General features: G+C 35.4%; 2 protein-coding genes across 2 annotated transcripts in view; one reads left to right on the top strand and one right to left on the bottom strand.

Annotated features, from left to right (window-relative positions):
• Positions 1-2,084: 2,084 nt before the first annotated feature.
• Positions 2,085-7,050, bottom strand: LOC115924699 (splicing regulatory glutamine/lysine-rich protein 1-like). The gene is made up of 3 exons (XM_030987451.1): positions 7,018-7,050; positions 4,273-4,813; positions 2,085-2,095 (listed from the first exon to the last, which is right to left on the bottom strand). The coding sequence occupies exons 1-3, from the start codon at positions 7,048-7,050 to the stop codon at positions 2,085-2,087; spliced, it is 585 nt and encodes a 194-aa protein (XP_030843311.1).
• A 3,976-nt stretch (positions 7,051-11,026) lies between these two features.
• Positions 11,027-22,636, top strand: part of LOC575389 (allene oxide synthase-lipoxygenase protein-like) — a 45,950-nt gene continuing 34,340 nt past the window's right edge. Inside the window, exon 1 of the mRNA XM_011670364.2 lies at positions 11,027-11,536. Coding sequence (XP_011668666.2) covers positions 11,042-11,536 — 495 coding nt within the window. The 5' untranslated portion in view covers positions 11,027-11,041. The remainder of the gene's footprint in view (positions 11,537-22,636) is intronic.

Here is a 22,636-nt window from a genome sequence, read left to right as displayed (position 1 = left end):
TTACAAAAATGTTTTCATTATTTTAGTTAGTGATTATGTCACATTAGTTTCATGTTCTGTACTATGTATGATATGTTACAACTGCATGAATTTTGTATTTAAACACTGTTGTAAATAGCTGTTATTTTATGATATGAACAAATAAAGTCCCTCGAAAGAGGATAAATAGAAGAAAAAATTCAGGGCCATGAATTACAAGAAATTTTTTATTATCGATTTCAACTATGCACGTATAAGCTTTCAGGGCTATATAATTTTGAATTTAAACTCCAATTAATACATTATTCTGCGAATTAGCAATAAAGATAGACTGCTCACAAGACGGTTAAAGGCAGCTCTAAATAATGTTCGACGTTGTAACTAAGGTCGATACCATATCATTAATAAACAGTGAAGACAATAAACTGCTCGGAGTACATCACAATAAATCGGATTCTTAAAAAAAATACTTTGTTGAAAAGGGGTCTATTCGCTATTCATAAGGACCGTTATTCATAACGTGTAAATTCCCGTACTTCCTGGTCCGCTATTCATAATGGCAAAAGAGGGTCACTATTCATAAAGAAATAAGGTTCGTTAATCATAAGGACCGCTATTCATAACGTGAGATAAGGGTCGCTATTCATAATTCATATTAAGGGTCATTAATCATAAGGACCGCTATTCATAATATGAAATCAGGGTCGCTATTCATAATACGACGAGAGGGTCGCTATTCATAATACGACGAGAGGGTCGCTATTCATAATACGAAATAAGAACAACAAATTATTTCAATCTGGACAGCAGAAATCCAGATTTACACCGAAATTGTTTAGTTTTCAGGTTCTGGATTTCTCTTTTACTTTTCTTTAAGGCTATATGAAAGATACCAGTAGCCAGAATTAATTACAAATTTATCATTACCCTTTAAGTGAGGGTTCTGCCTAATATTAAAATATTTCATGAATTGCAAAATTATCAAATTTATAAATTACACATGAATTGTTAATGTGTTACAATGGCAACAAATAATAAAACAGGCCTTCAATCATTTTGTTTTGGTAATTTTATTTTTATTGTAAAGCAAGACATTCAGTATTGAAAAATAAGCATAGTAAAGCAAAGGGCACGATAATTTCAGAAATACAAACAAAAAAAGATAATTACAAGACTTATGACTTTTATTACTATAGCAACATTAATTGGTTGAGATAAATGTTACATCTATCAACTGAGCACTAAATGGTATAAGCGTTATACCAATCTGCAGGGCACTAAATGGTATAAGCGTTATACCAATTTACAGGGCACTAAATGGTATAAGCGTTATACCAACCTACAGGGCACTAAATGGTATAAGCGTTATACCAATCTACAGGGCACTAAATGGTATAAGCGTAATACCAATCTACAGGGCACTAAATGGTATAAGCGTTATACCAATCTAGAGAGCACTAAATGGTATAAGCGTTATACCAATCTAGAGAGCACTAAATGGTATAAGCGTTATACCAATCTACAGAGCACTAAATGGTATAAGCGTTATACCAATCTACAGGGCACTAAATGGTATAAGCGTTATACCAACCTACAGGGCACTAAATGGTATAAGCGTTATACCAACCTACAGGGCAGTAAGTGGTATAACGCTTATACCAACCTACAGGGCAGTAAGTGGTATAACGCTTATACCATTTAGCGCCCTGTAGATTGGTATAACGCTTATACCACTCAGTGCCTTGTAGATTGGTATAACGCTTATACCATTTAGTGCTCTGTAGATTGGTAAAACGATTATACCATTTATAGTGCCCTGTAGATTGGTATAACGCTTATACCATTTAGTGCTCTGTAGATTGGTAAAACGATTATACCATTTAGTGCCCTGTAGATTGGTATAACGCTTATACCATTTAGTGCTTTGTAGGTTGTAATAACGTTTGAACCAATTTAGTAACCTGTAAGTTGTTTTAACGCTTATAGAGGACACTAAATGGTATAAATGTTATACCAACCAACTGGGCACTAAATGGTACAACTGTATATTGACAAATTAAATACAAATTATGCCATCAACTTAGAACCTAAAAATTTCAAAATCCTTAGCTTCCAGCTATCAAAATAACAGAAATATGCAAGTACAATCTAAAAAACTGATTAAAGATCAAAGATTTAGCGATTACAAACTAAAAAACTGATTAAAGATCAAATATTTAGCAATTACAAACTAAAAAACTGATTAAAGATCAAAAGTTTATGATGTACAATCCAATACGGTCAAGGCACTAACTGGTATAAGCATGTGTCACAAGTTATCTAGATTACTGTATTAGTTTATTGTATGGATTGCCAGACTCGCAAATTTCCAAATTGCAGCGGGTCCAAAATACAAAAAACAACAACAAGTGCACGACTAATTTGCAGCCTCCCATCTCTCGACTAACCCCACTTCTAAAGGAACTACACTGGTAGCCAGTTCGCCAGAGAATCATTTAAAATTTTAATGACAGGTTACAAAGCTCTAAATGGTCAAACTCCTAGTTTTCGTTACTGAATTTTTGCAAATCAAGTCTCATACTCATGGTTGTAACCTTTGTAGTACACAAGACACATTTTTGTTGCAAATGCCCCCATATAAAACCAAAATAACCCTCAGAGACAGGTCATTTCTTTGTGCTGCCCCTAGATTATGGAATAGATTACCACTAGAAATAAGGAAAGCCCCATCATTAGATAATTTTAAATCAAGACTGAAAACTCAAAACTCACTTGTCCATATAGTATGTATTTAGGAGCTCTTACAGCACAGTAGAATATATCCACATAGTTCTTGCACTTTACAAATGAATATATTATTATTATTATTATTATTATTATTATTATTATTATAAGGTACGTGGTATCATGGCACTATTATACAACAAAACAACAATTGAGCATTAGCTGGTACATGTATAAGCATTATTCAAATGAACTGGGCACTAACTGTTAGTCTCAAATATTTGGATGCTCCTGTGGATGTATTATAAGCACAATAAAAATTAGCCCTAACACCTTCTGCTTTTGAGAAAAATTGAATATAAAAATTTACTGGTGCTCCCGGTACGGCCGTACATTAGGAGCTGCGACCATGAAAAACTCAAAATATGTAGTTGTGATATATAACTCAGGGGTGGGGAGGGGGGAAGGAAAGAAAAGAAAAAAATCTGGGAAAAAAATTAAGCAAGGGAAACGCTCTCGGCGGTCTCGTCTGCATTACGGATTCGATAAGATGAAAAATTGAGGTTGGGACATTATTTATAGGCAGGGTGGCCTATGAGCAGCCCCCCCCCCCCAAAAAAAAAAGAAAGAAATCTTCTGAATACAATCAGCATCTCGAATCGAGTATTGGCTAAGAATCATCAGAAAATTGTTAACTATAATTTGTTCCAAGATTGATAACTTTAATGAAATATGAAGAAATAATAAAAAAAATATTTATTCTCATATTTAGTTGTGAAAACATAATCCAAGTCTACTGAAATAAAATGACCTTTGACCTGGACTTTGTGACCTGGAATTTGCGTCATATGATTTGTGATACTTGATAACCCTTGTGTACAAGTTTCATGGAATTTGAACAAACACTTTTGAAATTATGCTAAAAATTCAAAATCTTGAGATATATACCACAACAAAGTCTAAGTTTGCAGACCTCAAATTACATTTGACCTTGACTTTGTTACCTAAAAGACAAATCAAATGATTGGGGATACTGGATAACTCATTAGTCTAAGAATCATTGAATAAGAACCTATACTTTCAAAATTATATTACAAATTCAAAAACTTAACCTGAGGTTAAGTTTTCGATGATGATGCCACAACATAGTCCAAGTCTGTTGACCTGAAATGACCTTTGACCTTGACTTTGTGACCTGAAATTCTACTCATATGATTGGGATACTTGATTACCATTTGATCTAAGTTTCATTGAGTAAGAACTTATACTTTCAAAATTATACTAAAATTTCAAAATTTAACCTGAGGTTAAGTTTTTGATGTTGACGCTGTCGCCGTCAACGGAAAAGTGGCGCCTGCACTGTATGTCTTGCTCGCTTTTTGCTACGCAGGCGAGACAAAAATCAGGTAATTATCGGGCCTGATTAACTATTCACTAAATAAATATTCATCAATTCCCAATAGTTCAGAGTCTGTGATTTCTGTGCTTTCATTATCAACTCCTCCCTCCATGTTGCGTTGCTCCGTCTCTCCTTCCTCTTGTTGCTCTGTCTCTCCTTCCTCTTGTTGCTTCCTCTCTCCTTCCTCTTGTTGCTTCGTCTCTCCTTCCTCTTGTTGCTCTGTCTCTCCTTTCTCTTGTTGCTTCGTCTCTCCTTCCTCTTGTTGCTCTGTCTCTCCTTTCTCTTGTTGCTCCGTCTCTCCTTCCTCTTGTTGCTCTGTCTGTCCTTCCTCTTGTTGCTTCCTCTCTCCTTCCTCTTGTTGCTTCGTCTCTCCTTTCTCTTGTTGCTTCGTCTCTCCTTCCTCTTGTTGCTCTGTCTCTCCTTCCTCTTGTTGCTCCGTCTCTCCTTCCTCTTGTTGCTCTGTCTCTCCTTCCTCTTGTTGCTCCGTCTCTCCTTCCTCTTGTTGCTCTGTCTCTCCTTCCTCTTGTTGCTCTGTCTCTCCTTTCTCTTGTTGCTTCGTCTCTCCTTCCTCTTGTTGCTCTGTCTCTCCTGCCTCTTGTTGCTCCGTCTCTCCTTCTTCTCTCTCTCCTTCTTCTCTCTCTCCTTCCTCTGAATCCTCCCTGAATACCTGTCCAAACCTCTGCATTGATGTGGTTTGCCGTGCGAGTTCACCTGTACAGAAATAGATGGGGCCAATCATTTTAATAAATTTTACTACAGATACTTTTAGGTTGTTCTTAAAGATTTGGCAGTTTGGGCTGGAACATCTTTACTAACCTGATTTTCATCATGAGCACAAGATGGTTTAATTGTAACAGCTTAATTAAGGCTTTTAAGAATGCATGAGGGGACTGACTCATAGCTTCATCACAACTTATTTTAAATAAATATGTTAGTCATCAATGATTAAAATACACAGCTTTTTTACAGGTCATAACAAGAATGTTTTCTGGTGTTAAACATTTTTTATGCTCAGTATGCAAAGAATGCCGAGTCGCATGGCCGTGCATATATACACATAAAACTACAATGGTCGGCAGCATAACGGTTAGTTTTTAAAGATTTGCGGCAGGAACATGGCACTTTGCAGGGGTAGATCCAGGAGTTTCCAGGGGGGGGGGGCGTGAAATGTACAACATTGTGACGCGAAGCCTTTATGATCCTGGGCCTGCTTATGAGCCACAGAAAATTGTTGAACGTACCCTATTTTAACTGGCTATTTCAGACCAGCTTTTTACAGAGGGTGGTCAATTTGCCCCCCCCCCCCAAGATCTTGGCCGTTTAATAGCCGATCGCCGCGAAAATTTGCATGCATGTCAAGTGAAGTGTATAGAATACTATGGTAATTCAAATTTCTTGAAAAATTCACTCATTTGCATATTTATGGTAATTTATGCAAATAAGGTCATAAATTTTACCCATAAATCAAATATTATTCATATTTAGCATTCTTTTTCACTACATATATTTGTTAGACCATTTGGAATAATAATACAACACAAAAATTGGAAGAACCAGGTTAATTCTTACATTGTCTCTTGTTTTTATAATTTCTTTGTTTTTTAACTCATGTATTTCATAGTTTTTGTAATTTAATTTAATTTTTAACTCTAGTTCAACTGTTTTGACTCCAAAACAAACCCCTAAACTTTAAACAAGTCCAAATAACCAATGTTTTATCTCTTTTTAGAAAAAATAATATTTCCATATGTTCTTTACACAAATCACAAAAATGATTGAATTTCAGGCTGACAATCAGAGACAAAAGGTCTTGTGACTTTGTAACTATATGTCCGTTAAAAAAAAAAAATTGTTTTAAAGATACGTAAGACTCGAAAGAACTTGAAAAGTCATGAAAGGAAAACTTTTTATCTGCCCCGGTTCCGGAGTAGTCGCTAAATTACTACAGGGAGGGGGGGGGGGGCTCAAATTGACCCCCCCCCCTCATTTTTGTGAATATTTATTAACTTTTTTTCAGAAGAAAAAGTGGGGGAGCATGCACCCCCCCCCCTTGCTTCTTCCCCTGGATCTGCCCCTGCTACGCATGATATACACAAAACTGGATTGGCAAACTTCAGCGACCTTACGCTGTAGTTTCAATCGAGGCAGACAACAAAACACATTTACCATCTCCTATTTCTGACAAGGAGTTAATTTTAATCATCACACCCTCCAAGAAAGAGGTGATTATGATTGTTTTGTTTTAATTAATTGATAATTATAAGTAATAAAACTTAAAGGTTTATTACTTATAAGGGTCGCTATTCATAACACGGGAAGAGGGTCGCTATTCATAATACGAAATGAGGGTCGCTATTCATAATAGGAGAAGAGGGTCGCTATTCATAATACGGAATGAGGGTCGCTATTCATAATAGGAGAAGAGGGTCGCTATTCATAATACGAAATGAGGGTCGCTATTCATAATAGGAGAAGAGGGTCGCAATTCATAATAGGAGAAGAGGGTCGCTATTCATAATATGAAATGAGGTTCGCTATTCATAATAGGAGAAGAGGGTCGCTATTCATAATAGGAGAAGAGGGTCGCTATTCATAATACGAAATGAGGTTCGCTATTCATAATAGGAGAAGAGGGTCGCTATTCATAATAGGAGAAGAGGGTCGCTATTCATAATAGGAGAAGAGGGTCGCTATTCATAATACGAAATGAGGGTCGCTATTCGTAATAGGAGAAGAGGGTCGCTATTCATAATAGGAGAAGAGGGTCGCTATTCATAATACGACTAGAGGTTCGCTATTCATAATACGAAATGAGGATCGCTATTCATAATACGGTATAAGGGTTGCTATTCATAAAAAAATGTAAATTAAATAAGCAATAAACATCTGTAGGCGGAATAATGGATAGGGGATACCCCACGGCTGTAGCGTAGGCGGGAGGGGGCCATATGGCCCCGAATATTTGTAGAAAACATTTATTGAAAACATAATTGAAAACATTTCTGAACAAAAGAAAAAGGCGTGCCCCCCCCCCCCATCAGTCCGACCATTCGGCCTACCCTCCCTGCAGTATTTCCGTGGTACAAGTACATATTACTGACAATTCTCGTCCAATTAGTTTATAGATGGCGTAGACTGTTTGTGTTTCACGGGGGGGGGTGCGGTTGGGGCGTAGCAGTGTTGCCATCAAGGGGTTGATCTATCATGTCCCTTACCTCCAGCAAAGGATGGAAGCGACAAAAAGGGGGTTGTAGGCAGGGGCGTCGCTAGACCTTTTTCAGTTTGAGGTGGGGGGGGGGGGGGGGGGTGAAGAGGCCACCGAATAACGACAAAAATAGCTACCATTTATATATTAACATATATATATATATATATATGTTAATGCCAATGTCCCAATGTCTACAAATTTAACCCTATAAATCCGGGGCCAGGAGCTAAATTATTTTCACCCCCCCCCCTTCCCGTGCGAAGCGCAGAAGCTTTGACGTTCCATTAAAATATTAGAGAAAGAAGACGATTCGTTGTACCGTTCACTACTCTTAATCCTTGTCTGAATTCATTTTCCCCCGTATAAGTGCCCTTCAAAGCTTATTTTGATCCCTCCCCTGTTGTTTTCTAGAACTTCCATGATGACCTAGTACATTGTATAATGCTTTTACTTGCAGAAAACTAGTAAGATGCATGTGCTTGCTTGCATTGAGGTCAATTCAGGTCTTACATATTGATGAGCTGTTTGAAATTAACTAGGAGGTATGCGCGTATTTGGGGAATGTGGCTTGCTGCTCTACTTTTTTTAAAAAACTTCCCACGACATGTAATGAGTGTTAAGTGTACATTATATGGGACGTACAGTGATAGATGGAAAGTTATTTCAGTATATTCGAAATGACTTTTAGGTAACTCCTTTTTCCTCCCACATCATCAACATTCATTCATTTCATTTCATCTACATTAGTTCATGAAATGCATTCAGAAAATGAAGAAAAAAAGAAACGGAAATAACCCGTTAAAGCGCGGAAGCTTTAACGTTTCATTAAAATATTAGACAAAGAAGACGATTCGGACGATTCGGGCGACTCTTAATCATTGTCTGAATTCTCAAAAATGTTTCTTTATCCGATAAAAAGTCGCACTTCGTAGGGGGAAAAAATTACCGACATAATACATCTCACCGACTTCAAACTTCTACATAAATATAGTATACGAAGATCGAGCAAGAATACCGACACAGCAGACCCGACACAGCAACAAAATTATCTATGCGTATCTTTCTTGCTCCCTCGACGTGGCGACTCCACCAAACATACCCCTCTCTCTCTTTCTCTTTAATCCCCTTTTTCTTTTGCTCCTTTTCTTTCTTTTTTCTTCTTTTCCTTTCTTTCCTCTCCTTCTTCTTTGTCTTTTTTCTCTTTCTTTCTTCTCTTCTCTTTCCTTTCTTTCCTTTCTTTTCCTTTTCTTTTCTTTTCTTTCCCTTTCCCTCTCCTTTTTCCCCTCCTCCTTTTCTCATTTTTCCCAACAGCAGCGCAATTTTACCGACAATATCTTGACAGATTGGGTTGTCGCACCCCACACCCCCCTTAGCGACGCCCCTGGTTGTAGAGAGTTAGATTATATACAATATTCAAGCTTTTCGTAAATATATAATATTGTACGATTTTGTTTTTCTCCTCATAAGGAAGTAAGATTTTCAAGATTTAAAGTCAAATAAGATACGATTTTGCGACCGTAAAGCATTATGCAAACGGTGGCGTCCCCTTTATTATGTCTTTTTTTAAAGTAGGCCTATATTTTCTTTTAAGCTTTGATAATTATATAAAAATACATCCCCCCTAATCTAGCTAATATATTTCCCCCGCTCCAGTGGTGACAAAAAAGGGAAACATAACATAACACACACATAATCCTATCGTAATTTGTCCCCCTTGTGCGAAACCCTTGTAGGAAACCACCTCAGCCCCCCCCCGAAAATAAATATTAAGGTCCGCTACCTGAATGTCCGAGTCGTCATCATAAAGGCGAAGGCGGCGGGTGTGGGGGGGGGGGGGGGGAGGGGGGAGGGGAAGTGAGCTTGAGGATGTTTCATGATTCAAATGTTATTGATTTAAATTCTCAATTATGTTTATAACATTGGATAACAAATTTCAAACCTACTTAAAAACAAGACAAATATTCAGGGCCATGTGTCGCCTTGGGGGTGTCCTCCGTCCAATATTTCCATTTGTCATGAGCATTTTGGATATTGCTTAGGCCTATTTCATTTTATGAATAAAAACCCTCATCCCGTATTATGAATAGCGACCCTCTACTCCTATTATGAATAGCGAACCTCATTTCATATTATGAATAGTGACCCTATTATGAATAGCGACCCTCATTTCGTATTATGAATAGCAACCCTCTACACCTATTATGAATAGCGACCTTCTTCTCCTATTATGAATAGCGACCCTCTTCTCCTATTATGAATAGCGAACCTCATTTCGTATTATGAATAGCGACCCTCTTCTCCTATTATGAATACCGAACCTCATTTCGTATTATGAATAGCGACCATCTTCTCCTATTATGAATAGCGACCCTCTTCTCCTATTATGAATAGCGACCCTCTTCTCCTATTATGAATAGCGACCCTCATTTCGTATTATGAATAGCGACCCTCTTCTCCTATTATGAATAGCGACCCTCTTCTCCTATTATGAATAGCGACCCTCTTCTATTATGGATGGCGAACCTCATTTACTTTTATGAATAGCGACCCTCTTCTCCTATTATGAACAGCGAACCTCATTTCGTATTATGAATAGCGACCCTCTTCTCCTATTATGAATAGCGAACCTCATTTCGTATTATGAATAGCGACCCTCTTCTCCTATTATGAATAGCGACCCTCTTCTCCTATTATGAATAGCGACCCTCTTCTCCTATTATGGATAGCGAACCTCATTTCCTTTTATGAATAGCGACCCTTTTCTCCTATATGAATAGCGACCCTTATGAATAACGACCCCGATTTTGCATTATGAATAGCGACCCTCTTCTCCTATTATGAATACCGACCCTCTTATCTGATTATGAATAGCGGTCCTTATGAATAACGAACCTTATGAATAATGACCCTTTTCTCCAATTATGAAAAGCGGTTCTTATGAATAGCGGTCCTTATGAATAACGGACCTTATGAATAGCGGACCTTATGAATAGCGACATTGACCCGTTGAAAATATCAGTCGCACACGTAGCTACGTGTGCGACTGATAGGGTGTGTAGATGACAAAAGAAAGTTTGCCCTGGATGTTTTACATGCGTTTTGTGAATTGAAAGATGCTTTACTTTAGTAGGCTACCTGGATCTCGGGATTGCTTTGTTTTGTATTGATGTGTACTCATCATCATCAAATTCAGGTGGCGCTGTAAAGCGCTGCTGTGGTCTTCATGCAACCTTTTCACCTTCCATTTGTGTTGCACCTTTCATTCCTTGTCCAGACATATAATTAATATACAGTGAAGACAATTAACTGCTCGGAGGAACTTCGCACACGTAGCTACGTGTGCGACTGATATTTTCATCAAAGTATTTTTTTATGAATCCGATTTATTGTGATGTACTCCGAGCATGCGCAGTTCATTGTCTTTACTGTATATTAATGCTATGGTATCGACCTTAGTTACAACGTCGAACATTATTTAGAGCTGCCTTTACCCGTCTTGCGAGCAGTCTAACTTTATAGCTAATTCGCAGAATAATGTATTAATTCCGACGAGTTTAAATTCAAATTAAGCCCTGAAAGCTTATACGTGCATAGTTGAAATCGATAATAAAAAGTAATACTTCATTTATATCAGACCTGAATCAATGAGTTAATGTAAATACTGGACACATTTGAGCAGCTTTTCCGATAGTTGTACCCACTTGTGTAATACTCTTGGAAAGAAAGTAATCATGGGGACCGCATGTACCAAGACATCCAGTGGCACAAAATACACCTTGTTCGTAAAAACGGGTGATCGATTTGGTATGGGCACGGACGCCGCGGTCTCGGTTGCCTTTTATAACGAGCAAGGACTTCGTTCCCCGGATTTCAAGCTCGGCAACCTGTTCCAAAACGACTTCAAGTCCGGTCACGTGGATAAGATGCAGATTGTGTTTGAGAATCACCAGTTTGGAGACCCGGCCCACATAGAGCTGTCGCGGAACCGATGTGGACTCGGAGACTCCTGGTTTTGCGAGGTTGTCAGGGTGGTGAACGTGGAGACGAAGAGGGTGCACATGTTTCCCATCCATCGCTGGGTTAATCCCGAATCCCCGATCAAACTGAAGGAGTACGATGCCGTACTTCCACAGTATGACGAGAACGTGGCACAGAGACAAGGCGAGCTCAAAAGGAAGAGAGATCTGTACGTCCCGGTCAGGAATGAACAAACAGGGATGATCACGGTAAGGATGTTTCTCGTATTATAATCAAGGCTTGTTCACGTATATACCGTGGTAAAACGTGGCGGTAAACAGCGACGGTTTGTCGCGAGGGTACTTTCTGCATTCCCACTTGGCATTTGTTTTACTATACGCGTTGCAGCAAACGTGAACGATTCTTTAGAAGGATTAAACTGCTATAAGATCTCAATTACATCAACTATATAGCTTCATCATAATAACTTAGAAAGAGAACATGTGAGGGAGTGCTGAAAGAAAGGTTGAGAGAGAGGGAAAGAAAGCGCGAAAGATATATTTCAAAAGAGTTTTAAAAAAGAAAGATTCTATTAAAAATCTAAACTCCATCTTCAATTTCATGATATAGATTAACATTTTCATCTAAAATGATAAGGAATTTAATAGAGAGCATTTGATAGATGATGATAATAATAATAATAATAATAACAGTTATAATATTAGCAATGATAATAGTGTCTATAATGACAATAATAATAATAATTAATAATTCATCTTTCATTTTTTTTTTAATCGTTATGTTAACCAAGGAAAGTCTTATCATCATTAAAGTTGTTCTTGATGATAGCCCTGCTATTACATGTATTATTACCTCAGTAATTGCCAGGTTCCCTTTTATACGTCAGTAACACCAACGAGATCAACCCTATACTGCTAGCTAAGAATCGGTCGGTTTGGAGTCGTTGGGTCGGTCTGACGGTGTAACCGAGGAATTACACCTTGACGGAGAGTGGCAAATTCAATTCAATTTAAATTCAAAGTAAAATTTGTGGATTAAAATCTCGCCAAAAGACGAATTGTTAGGGTCGGAATCGAACCCTCAACCGGAAGATTAAGAGTCAAGTGAATACCGCGATAAGATTGGAGAAAAGGAGAGAGAGAGAGAGAGATTTGATTTTAATTACTTTCATTCTGCGTTGTATATAATTTTAAACATTTTTCGGTAAACAAAACAAATACAAAATACTAAAAAGTACTTTCTGACAATTCGTCCCTTTTTTCACGAAGTGACGGTAATGAGGAAAATCGCATATAATTTCAATTTTTTTTTTGTTGTTGCATTTTTGGACATCATTCACTAACATTGAATTGAATTTTGAATTGAATTGAACTTTATTTCATTCATCATAAAAACACCATAACAAACATATAAAATACAAAACATAGCGTACAAGTTAAAGAGAAACATTTACAATACAATACAACAACAAAAATATATATGAATGTGGAGACAGCTAGGTAAGCCAAAGGCTTTATTGGTGCTGCCACCAAAACAGTAATAAAGTATAATACAGTATTATATTGTTGGTGATTAAAAAAAAAAAAATATATATATATATATATATATATATAAGCCTAAATAGAGGTGGGGGGACAAAAACAAAACAAAAACCAGGCCGTGTACATAATCAATCTTACGTTATTTTGTTGGATTAAAAATGATTTATATCTCCTTTTAAAAACGTTAATTGATGGACTAGATTTGATATCTTGAGGTATATTATTCCACAATATTGTGGCCCTTTAAAAAATATTGATTTCTTAGTTATATTTAGTCTTATTTTATTTAAATGAAAATTAGAAGAACTTCGAGTATTATGAATGTAATGCAGAATTAAGACAAAATTTGCTGGAAAGACTAATTGGTATGAAATTATTAAAACTTAAGTACATAAATATTGCAAAACTATAATTGCAAATATCTAGGACATTCAAAAGTTTTAATTTTAGAAATAAAGGTTTAGTATGAGCAAAATAATAGGCATGTAAGACTAAACGAAAAGTTCTTTTCTGTAAGCATAATAATCTTCTCATTGCATGATCAGTTGAGGATCCCCATACCAGGCAAGGTTACAATAATTAAAATAAGGAGATATAATGACATTATAAATCATAATCAAAATATTTGAAGGAGAATGTTTAATTTTATTTAAAATGCCTATACCTTTAGAAATATTCGTGCAGATAACATCAATGTGCTCCTTCCAAGATAATTTACTGTCAATTGTTACACCTAAAAATTTCAGGGAGCTACAACGATTAATTACATTATCATTTAAGGAAACAGCCAACGTGTCACGATCGATAAACATATTAGAAAAGATCATATAATGAGTTTTTGTAGTATTTACAATTAATTTATTAGAGATCAACCATGAATTTATTTTCAATAATTCATCATTAAAATCAAGAATCAAATTGTCAATATTGTTATCGGATAAAAAGACACTGGTATCATCTGCATATTTTTTTTTTTCTCTTTAACCTCAATCAGAGGAACTTTATTATTCAAATTGACATTCCTTTTTGTTTCTTTTCCTTCAAATAAACAAATTCAACTCATATACAATCATAAACAAATAAAATATTGCAACGTCCCATTAGTTTGTTCATGAGTACATCTGTTTTCGTTGTCTACAGCATCTCAATTAATTTCTGTACCATATTGTTGTTTTCTCTTTTAATACTTTTACAGTTCAAATAAAATGTCAACTCATATTTAAGACTACGATATAGAGTTCTCGCATGTGTTCTATTAAATGATTGTAAATTCTTTATGTGGTTTCTATATATTACATACTCAGCAAAATTTATTATTAAATTTACTAAATGACAAATTGAGTTTTCAACTTCATAACCAAGTATTAAAATCTGTTCAGTCATCTGAATATTTAGACCACATAAATTTTGCCCAAAGATGCCATCAAAAGAATTAATAAGTTATTATACTCCTTTTTGTGGCGCTCAAAAACAGAAAAAATAAGAAGAAATATTTGTATTAATGATGTTACAAGTGGGGGGTTGGGAATGATTGATCTGGAAGCTAGAGTTAGTGCATTGCGTCTGTCATGGATAATGAAATATTTGAACTGTCAAAATACCTCATGGAAAACATTGTTTTCCTATTGGATTGACAAGGTTGGGGGAATACCCTTAAGTTTAGAATTTAACTGTCACAAGAAAGACATGGAAAAATTATGTAAAACAGCAAATTTGCCATATTTTTACTTTGATTTGCTTTGTACATGGTCTGAACTAAAATATGTAAATATTGAGGGGACGAATAACATAATGAGAACGATACTATGGAATAATAGTAATATTAAAATAAGGAACCGAATGCTTCATTTTAAGGTGTGGGAGAGAGGAGGAATAAAAAGAGTACACCATGTTCTTAATGACGGTCGATGGAAAAACTCTGACGAAACTGCCCAAAGATATGGGTTACCCAAAATGTTATTTGCTTTTAAGTTTGCTATGTTGAAAAAGGCTTTCCCCTTGGTATGGTTGCGTAAATCACAAGATGTAGAACGTGATGAAGTAATTGATTTACAGACCATTGAGATTTCGACAGGGGATATGATAGATTTGTCAAAACTTAATACGAAAATAATATATTCACTGATTGTGCAAAAAAATAAGAAAAAACCATATATTTTAAACGCATGGCAACAACGACTACACTTACATGCGGATTTTAATTGGTCATCTGTTCTACAGTTTAAATTTCATGTTGTACGGAATAATAAAATCAGAGAATTTAACTTTAAACTTTTGCATATGATTTTACCATCACGATACAATTTATGCAAATGGAAGATCTTAGATTATAATACATGTGAGATATGTAATACGCTAGAAACCACTAAGCATATGATGTTGGAGTGTGAAAACGTAAGATTGTTTTGGAGAATTGTTTCAGGTGTAATCTTCAATTTATGTATCATCTGCATATAAAATATATCCAAACTTTTGAGATGATGCACAAATATCGTTCATATAAATGAGAAATAAAAGTGGACCAAGAATGGATCCCTGAGGCACTCCACATCCTACAGCACTCAAATAAGACTCATTACCATTGAAAACTACAAATTGTTTACGATTAGTTAAATAATTTTGAAAAAAATCTAAAAGAATACCACGAATACCATAATTTTCTAATTTATGAAATGGAATTGAATGGTCTAGAGTATCAAAAGCCTTACTCAAATCAAGAAACAAACCAATTAAAATTGTCTTTTTATCAAGAGCATTAGTAACTATATAAAACAAATCAACTATAGCAGAGGATAGAGTACCCTGGACGAAATCCATACTGGCTTTCTGTTAATATATTGCACTGATCAACACATTTTAGTCGATTAGAAAGACATTTTCAAAATTTTTAGAAAATATAGGCAGTACAGAAATAGGTCGATAATTATGTAAACAATCAGACAATCCATTTAAAAAAAAACTGGTATCACTTTTGCTATTGTTAACCCTATGGGAAAATACCCATACTCATTGAAAAATTTAAAATATCACATAGTGGACGATAACAAATTAAATGAATCACTCGTTTCGTAATCGATACACCAATTTCATCAAAAACCAGTACTTGATCGATTCTTTAAATTACAAACGATATCAATAATTTCTTTTGCTGATATATAGGCAGATTGAGGATTCCTGGTCAGATATTGCACATTGTTATGCCTCCGCCACCGAAGGTGGTGCCGGAGGCATCATGTTTTCGGGTTGTCCGTCCGTACGTCCGTACGTCCGTCCCGTTTGACCGTTATCACAATATCTCAAGAACCATTTAAGATTTAAACTTAAGACTCGGGAATAGTATTTATCACCATAGGAAGACTATCTGATTAGATTTTGGAGTACGTAGGTCAAAGGTCACAGGTCACAGAGGTCAACTTATGAAATTCCTTGTATTGAGTTTGTTAGCACGATATCTCAAGAACCATTTGAGATTTAAACTTCAAGCTTAAGGATAGTATGTATCACCATAGGAAGACGATCTGATTAGATTTTGGAGCACGTATGTCAAAGGTCAAGGGTCACAGAGGTCAACTTATGAAATTCCATACATTGAGATTGTTATCATGATATCTCAAGAACCACTGGAGATTTAAACTTCAAACTTAGTGATAGTGTGTATCACTATGGGAAAACAATCTGATTACATTTTGGAGCACGTAGGTCAAAGTTCAAGGGTCATAGAGGTCAACTTATGAAATTCCATACATTGAGATTGTTATCATGATATCTCAAGAACCACTGGAGATGTAAAAACTTCAAACTTAAGGATGGTATGTATCACCTTAGAAAGACGATCTGATTAGATTTTGGAGCACGTAGGTCAAAGGTCAAGGGTCACAGAGGTCAACTTATGAAATTCCATACATTGAGATTGTTATCATATCTCAAGAACCACTGGAGATTTAAACTTCAAACTTAATGATAGTGTGTATCACCATAGGAAGACAATCTGATTAGATTTTGGAGCACGTAGGTCAAAGGTCAAGGGTCACAGAGGTCAACTTATGAAATTCCATACATTGAGATCGTTATCGCGACATCTCAAGAACCACTGGAGAATTTTCACTTCAAACTTAAGGATAGTATGTATCACCATAGGAAGACGATCTGATTAGATTTTGGAGCACGTAGGTCAAAGGTCAAGGGTCACAGAGGTCAACTTATGAAATTCCATACATTGAGATTGTTATCATGATATCTCAAGAACCACTGGAGATGTAAAAACTTCAAACTTAAGGATGGTATGTATCACCTTAGAAAGACGATCTGATTAGATTTTGGAGCACGTAGGTCAAAGGTCAAGGGTCACAGAGGTCAACTTATGAAATTCCATACATTGAGATTGTTATCATATCTCAAGAACCACTGGAGATTTAAACTTCAAACTTAATGATAGTGTGTATCACCATAGGAAGACAATCTGATTAGATTTTGGAGCACGTAGGTCAAAGGTCAAGGGTCACAGAGGTCAACTTATGAAATTCCATACATTGAGATCGTTATCGCGACATCTCAAGAACCACTGGAGAATTTTCACTTCAAACTTAAGGATAGTATGTATCACCATAGGAAGACGATCTGATTAGATTTTGGAGCACGTAGGTCAAAGGTCAAGGGTCACAGAGGTCAACTTATGAAATTCCATACATTGAGATTGTTATCATATCTCAAGAACCACTGGAGATTTAAACTTCAAACTTAATGATAGTGTGTATCACCATAGGAAGACAATCTGATTAGATTTTGGAGCACGTAGGTCAAAGGTCAAGGGTCACAGAGGTCAACTTATGAAATTCCATACATTGAGATTGTTATCATGATATCTCAAGAACCACTGGAGATTTAAACTCCAAACTTGTTTAAATTGCTCTATGGCGGAGGCATCATTTTCGACTGCGCGCAGTCAAAATTCCATGTAGTTATTCTTACTACAAAACTGAGCATCGAGTATATTTTGTGTCAATGAAGGACCAATATTCACCAAAAAAAATTATTAAATTCGTTAGCCATATCATTAGGCCCCCCCAAAAAAATTGCTTGGTTGTCCTCGATTGCTATTCTGGAGTAGGGACGGGTGGGCGGATTTTTTTTTTTTTTTTTTTTTTTTTTATTAAACTTCATTTGTTGTGTGTCTTTTTTTGATTTTTTTTTTTTTTTTTTTTTTTCCTTTAATATTTTTTTAAATTTTTTTTTAAATATTTTTTTTCCATAAAAAAAAAATTATTGGGATTGTCAAGCATTTAAAAAAACAAAGTCTATAAAACACTTTAATATGGTAAAAGACTAGTTTAATATACAATGAATATCAAGACCAACACAGAAAGTATTTTGGGCTTTGAAATACAGCACCTTTTAAATCTCCATTGTACTACTTATAGCTACTTGCGCCCTCTTTGTTTCAAACAATGCCTAATCGGTGACCATTGGTCCCCCATTATCCTCTTTATCTTATATTAACTGAGAGCTGATTTGATGAGATAACCACATGTCCAGTGACCTTGCAGGGTGGTCTAATCCCTCCTGTAAACTAGTACAGATTGGCTTTATAATGAGTTTATGAATGCTCAGAACCTGACTTGAATGAACGGCATTTTGACATAGAAAAATAAAAATGGCAAGTTTAATAAATACCTAATTGCGTACTAAAAAGACCAAACTGGCAACGGGACGCATTTTGATCCTTGGCATTTAAGATTGCTCCCCCATAAACAAAACAAAAATTAATTAATTAAAAAAAAAAAAAATTGAATTAAAAAAAATATATATATATTTAAAAAAAAAAAAAATACGAGCGGCCCGAAAATGACGAGCGGGCGGTCGAGGACAACCAAATGATTTTTTTTTTTGGCCTTACCAAGAGTACCAGATCGATTATTAACAGTAATTTGTTCAATATTATTTTGTTTCATTTTTGTACCCATAGCCTTATTTATACATTTCCAAGTTTGCCTCATATCATTTTTCACATTTATAAACATATCACAATAATATTTATTTCTTCTTTTTACAAGATCTACGTACAATAGGAAAGCATTCATCATACACAGATTTGAATTGGAATTTAAAAAAACAATCATAATTTACATTGGGATTAATATTGTCTATGCGCCAAGATATAGTTTGAAGTTTACAAATAAATTGACGAATATTATTTTCACACCTGTCACGTTTAGTATATACAAGTTCACATTTTTTTCTTCAATTGAATCATTCTGAATGCAAAATGTAGGAAAATGATCACTTATATCAACAAATAGAATCCCGCTACTTATAATTTCAATATCATTAGTGAATATATTATCAATTAATGTTGCAGAATTGATTGTTACCCTAGTTGGGTAAATCACAGGGAACATAGAATTAACCATAAAGACATCCACAAAATAATGTATTTGTTGGCAAGAACTGTCATTCAATAAGTTGATATTATAATCTCCAACAAAATATATCAGTCTATTTTCTTTATTTACTATGTTTACTATTAAATTCAAAGACTCTAAGAATGATGGAAAGTATGTATTAGGTGGTCTATAGTTCCACATATAATACTTTTCTTATCTGTTTTAATTTCAATAAAGACAGATTCAAAATCATTATTATTAATGTCTAGATCAAGCCTACGATTATAATTAAAATCATTACGCACATAGATACCCACTCCGACACCATTGCGACCTTGTCGTTCATTTCCAACAAATTCATATCCATCAAGATTATAAACGGGATCGTTTGGTTTCAACCAAGTCTCTGATAATCCTGCTGCACACAATTTATGATCATTTGTATTTACAAGAGAGACAAGATTATCGAAGTTCTTTTTAATGCTTCAACAATTAATATGAAGACAAGTAAATATTTTATTCAAATTATGTGTATTAGCAAAATCATTAAATTCATCAGGTAATAAACAACTTTGATTCGGACCATATAGAGTATTTTCCTCAATGATAGAAGATAACTTTTCGGAGAGTGGTGTAAAATCTAAATTATTTAAAAATTGTTGGTACAAATTTCGGTCAGGCATTACTATAAAACTTGACAATAAAAAACAGTAAAACAAAATGAGGGGGAAAAAAATCAACGAAATTGGTTATGAAAAGAGGTTATATACCACCGGAAACAGGTAATACGAGAAGATGATACAATATGATAAATAACAACATGAAGAAAGAAGGTGTAAAACCTACAGGTCGGAAATCTTCGTAATGTGCCTTCTCATCTCACTTCCTTCTGTAATTTTGACCAGTGCGTAGACGCGACCATCGAGAGACCATGATGCCTTAACGTTTGCTTTTCTTGAAGTTTGTAAAAAGAAGGTTTGCATTCTTTTACCTCACAAAACATCTTAAAGTAGATATTCATTGATTTTAAAAACTAACTTTATTTTCATTATTGCAAAGTTTAAAGTTTGATTCGACAAGGTTATCAAAATTCAATGCTTGGAAACATTCGAAATAAAGATTATTATAAATTACAAAACGCTTAAATACAGCCCCGGCATAGCACCTGGAGAGCTCTCCGAACGTTGCTGAGATGTGTGAGATCACAGTATGGATGTGATTCGCACAAGCAGACGATGTCCCATGACATCTCACACATTTTCAGTACCTGTGTTTTCATCTTCTCTTGAGTTCTTTCTCTTACTTCACTACCGTCAGGCTAAATGTATAATCTATTGCTTTACTCTAAACCCCGCGCATGGTTTTATTTTGATGACAAATGCAGCGATACAAAAATAAAGGAATCTGTCGCTTGTAAACAAAATAAGACGCCATTGTATATTCAGCTGCACACACCGCGGTATGTTCGGCGTTTCAAGAGGGAAAAAATGCCGTCCTTAATATCATTCCGGGGGGGGGGGGTTCAATTTGAAAGTCTGGTTTCTTTGATTGTAATTAACCCCTATCCTGTGTATTTACAAGCAAAAGATTTTAGTTATCTGAATCGGGTCATATCCCCTTTTGAATGGTTTGACATGCCATTACATTTATATTCATTAAACTCATTATAATTTGACAAGTAATGGCTTTGCAATTATGTTGATTCTTTATGGGATGTCGTCTGCTTGGGCAGTATATGGGTCCATATAGTGACGTCATTAAAACATCGTTATTTTCCGGCGAATCTCTCGTATATCCCAGCTGCTATGGAGGTGGTTGTATTTGTATGTTTATAAATCACCCAATCTGTTGTTCACCTAAAACTTGTACAATGGCCATCTGTTAGCTTACCAGTTTCTAATGATACATTAGTTGACATATTTGTGATTTTCTTTGAATTTCTCCTTTAAACCTCACAAAATTTCGAACCACAATAATATCTAATTATGTCACTATGACGATGACGTAAACAAGAAAATACCTAGTAAAAGGATTTCCTGTTTTTCACGAAGTGACGGCTAAGTTACGCGCTGCGCTTAAAGCTGGCCGTCACTTCGTGAAATTCTCGTCCGCTCTTTTTCTGCTTTTATTTGTTTCACGAAGTGACGGGAGTGAAAATTTCGCAATTTGGAACAGTGACAGACTATGAAAAGGTGAGTTTGTTATAGATTTTTTTAGGTAAAGTAATATGATACACTCTTTTGAGCCATTCTGATTCTTTGTAAGCAATAATTAATATGTCCATGAGCGCAGAAATGTATACAAAATGCACCGCCGTTCCACACATCGCCCCCATATACTTATTTTCATGTAAGTGAAATAATTAAAGGAGTGAAGTATGTTTGATGCAAAACTAAAACGACCAAATCATGACTGAACAAACATACATCTAGACTAAATACCTTAAGTGGAGGGTCTTTCTTATCTCATTTCACATCAAATATTGAATTAATAAGTTTTTTTTTTTTTTTTTTCACATCTGCTTAGACCTAGGATCTATAAGAATAAGAACGAAGTTTTACTTTTAACGAAAGTTAGACTAAGATTAGAGTTTAGACCCTACTTTTGTTTTAGTTTTAGTTTTACTAGTACTTTTAGTATTAGTAGTTTAGCTAATTATACATTTTATTTAGAGTCTATAACTCTAGATCATCATTTTATAATTATCAATTTATGTCAGCCACTAGCTAGTCAGTAATTTAGAGGTGAGTAGATCAGGATCTAGACAAAACTGAGTCACTGTGACTTTACTTGTCAGGGGCGGATCTAGCTTTTTGCTCAGGGGGGGGGTTGACCAATAATGACGATGCGGAGCATCGTCCACGAGCCGCGAAGCGGCGAGCCGATTTTTTTTGGGGTGTTTATTTGAACCCCGTAAGTGATGTTTTCCTGGCATCTATTAACACAATGGAGACCATAAAAAGCAATGCATGATAACGTCTTTTTAAATCAAGTAACAGTTAAATACACAGTTATATCCAGAGTTATCATGTGTTTGGTTAAGTTACCAGATGAGTTGAATATCTTCTCACAATATTTGCACTTGAAAGGGTTTCCCTCCAGCGTGCGTTCTTTTTTCTTTCTTTTTTCTTTTTTTTCTTCTTTTTTTTTTCCTTTTTTTTTTTTTTTTTTTTTTAATGTGGGGATTTTGGGGATGAGAATCGGCAACGCTGGCCTAGCTTGTCACTTCGGCGGTGGCCCGTGTCCTCAAAAAAGCTGATGGGGGGGGGGGGGCAAGGGACTCTGTGACATTTGTTCGCCCAACCCCCCCCCCCCCCCCTCCCCCCAAAAAGAAATAATAATAATAATAATAATAATAATAAATGAAATAAATACATAGAAATAGAATAAAATAAAATTACAAGTTTAAAAAAAGATAAGATTTTAA

This window comes from Strongylocentrotus purpuratus, unplaced genomic scaffold, assembly GCF_000002235.5.
Source record: "Strongylocentrotus purpuratus isolate Spur 01 unplaced genomic scaffold, Spur_5.0 spur5_scaffold_16, whole genome shotgun sequence".
In the NCBI taxonomy this organism is placed as follows: domain Eukaryota; kingdom Metazoa; phylum Echinodermata; class Echinoidea; order Camarodonta; family Strongylocentrotidae; genus Strongylocentrotus; species Strongylocentrotus purpuratus.
The sequence above is the reverse complement of the archived record's forward strand: the minus strand, read 5'-3'. Positions and strand labels throughout refer to the sequence as shown.

Excerpts from the sequence above, each read along its gene's own strand:
- LOC115924699 (XM_030987451.1), bottom strand. The coding sequence starts at position 7,050 with ATGGCCCCCTCCCGCCTACGCTACAGCCGTGGG. Across the intron at positions 4,814-7,017 it reads GCCTACGCTACAGCCGTGGG|GTGAACTCGCACGGCAAACC; the intron begins GTATCCCCTATC and ends ATTTCTGTACAG.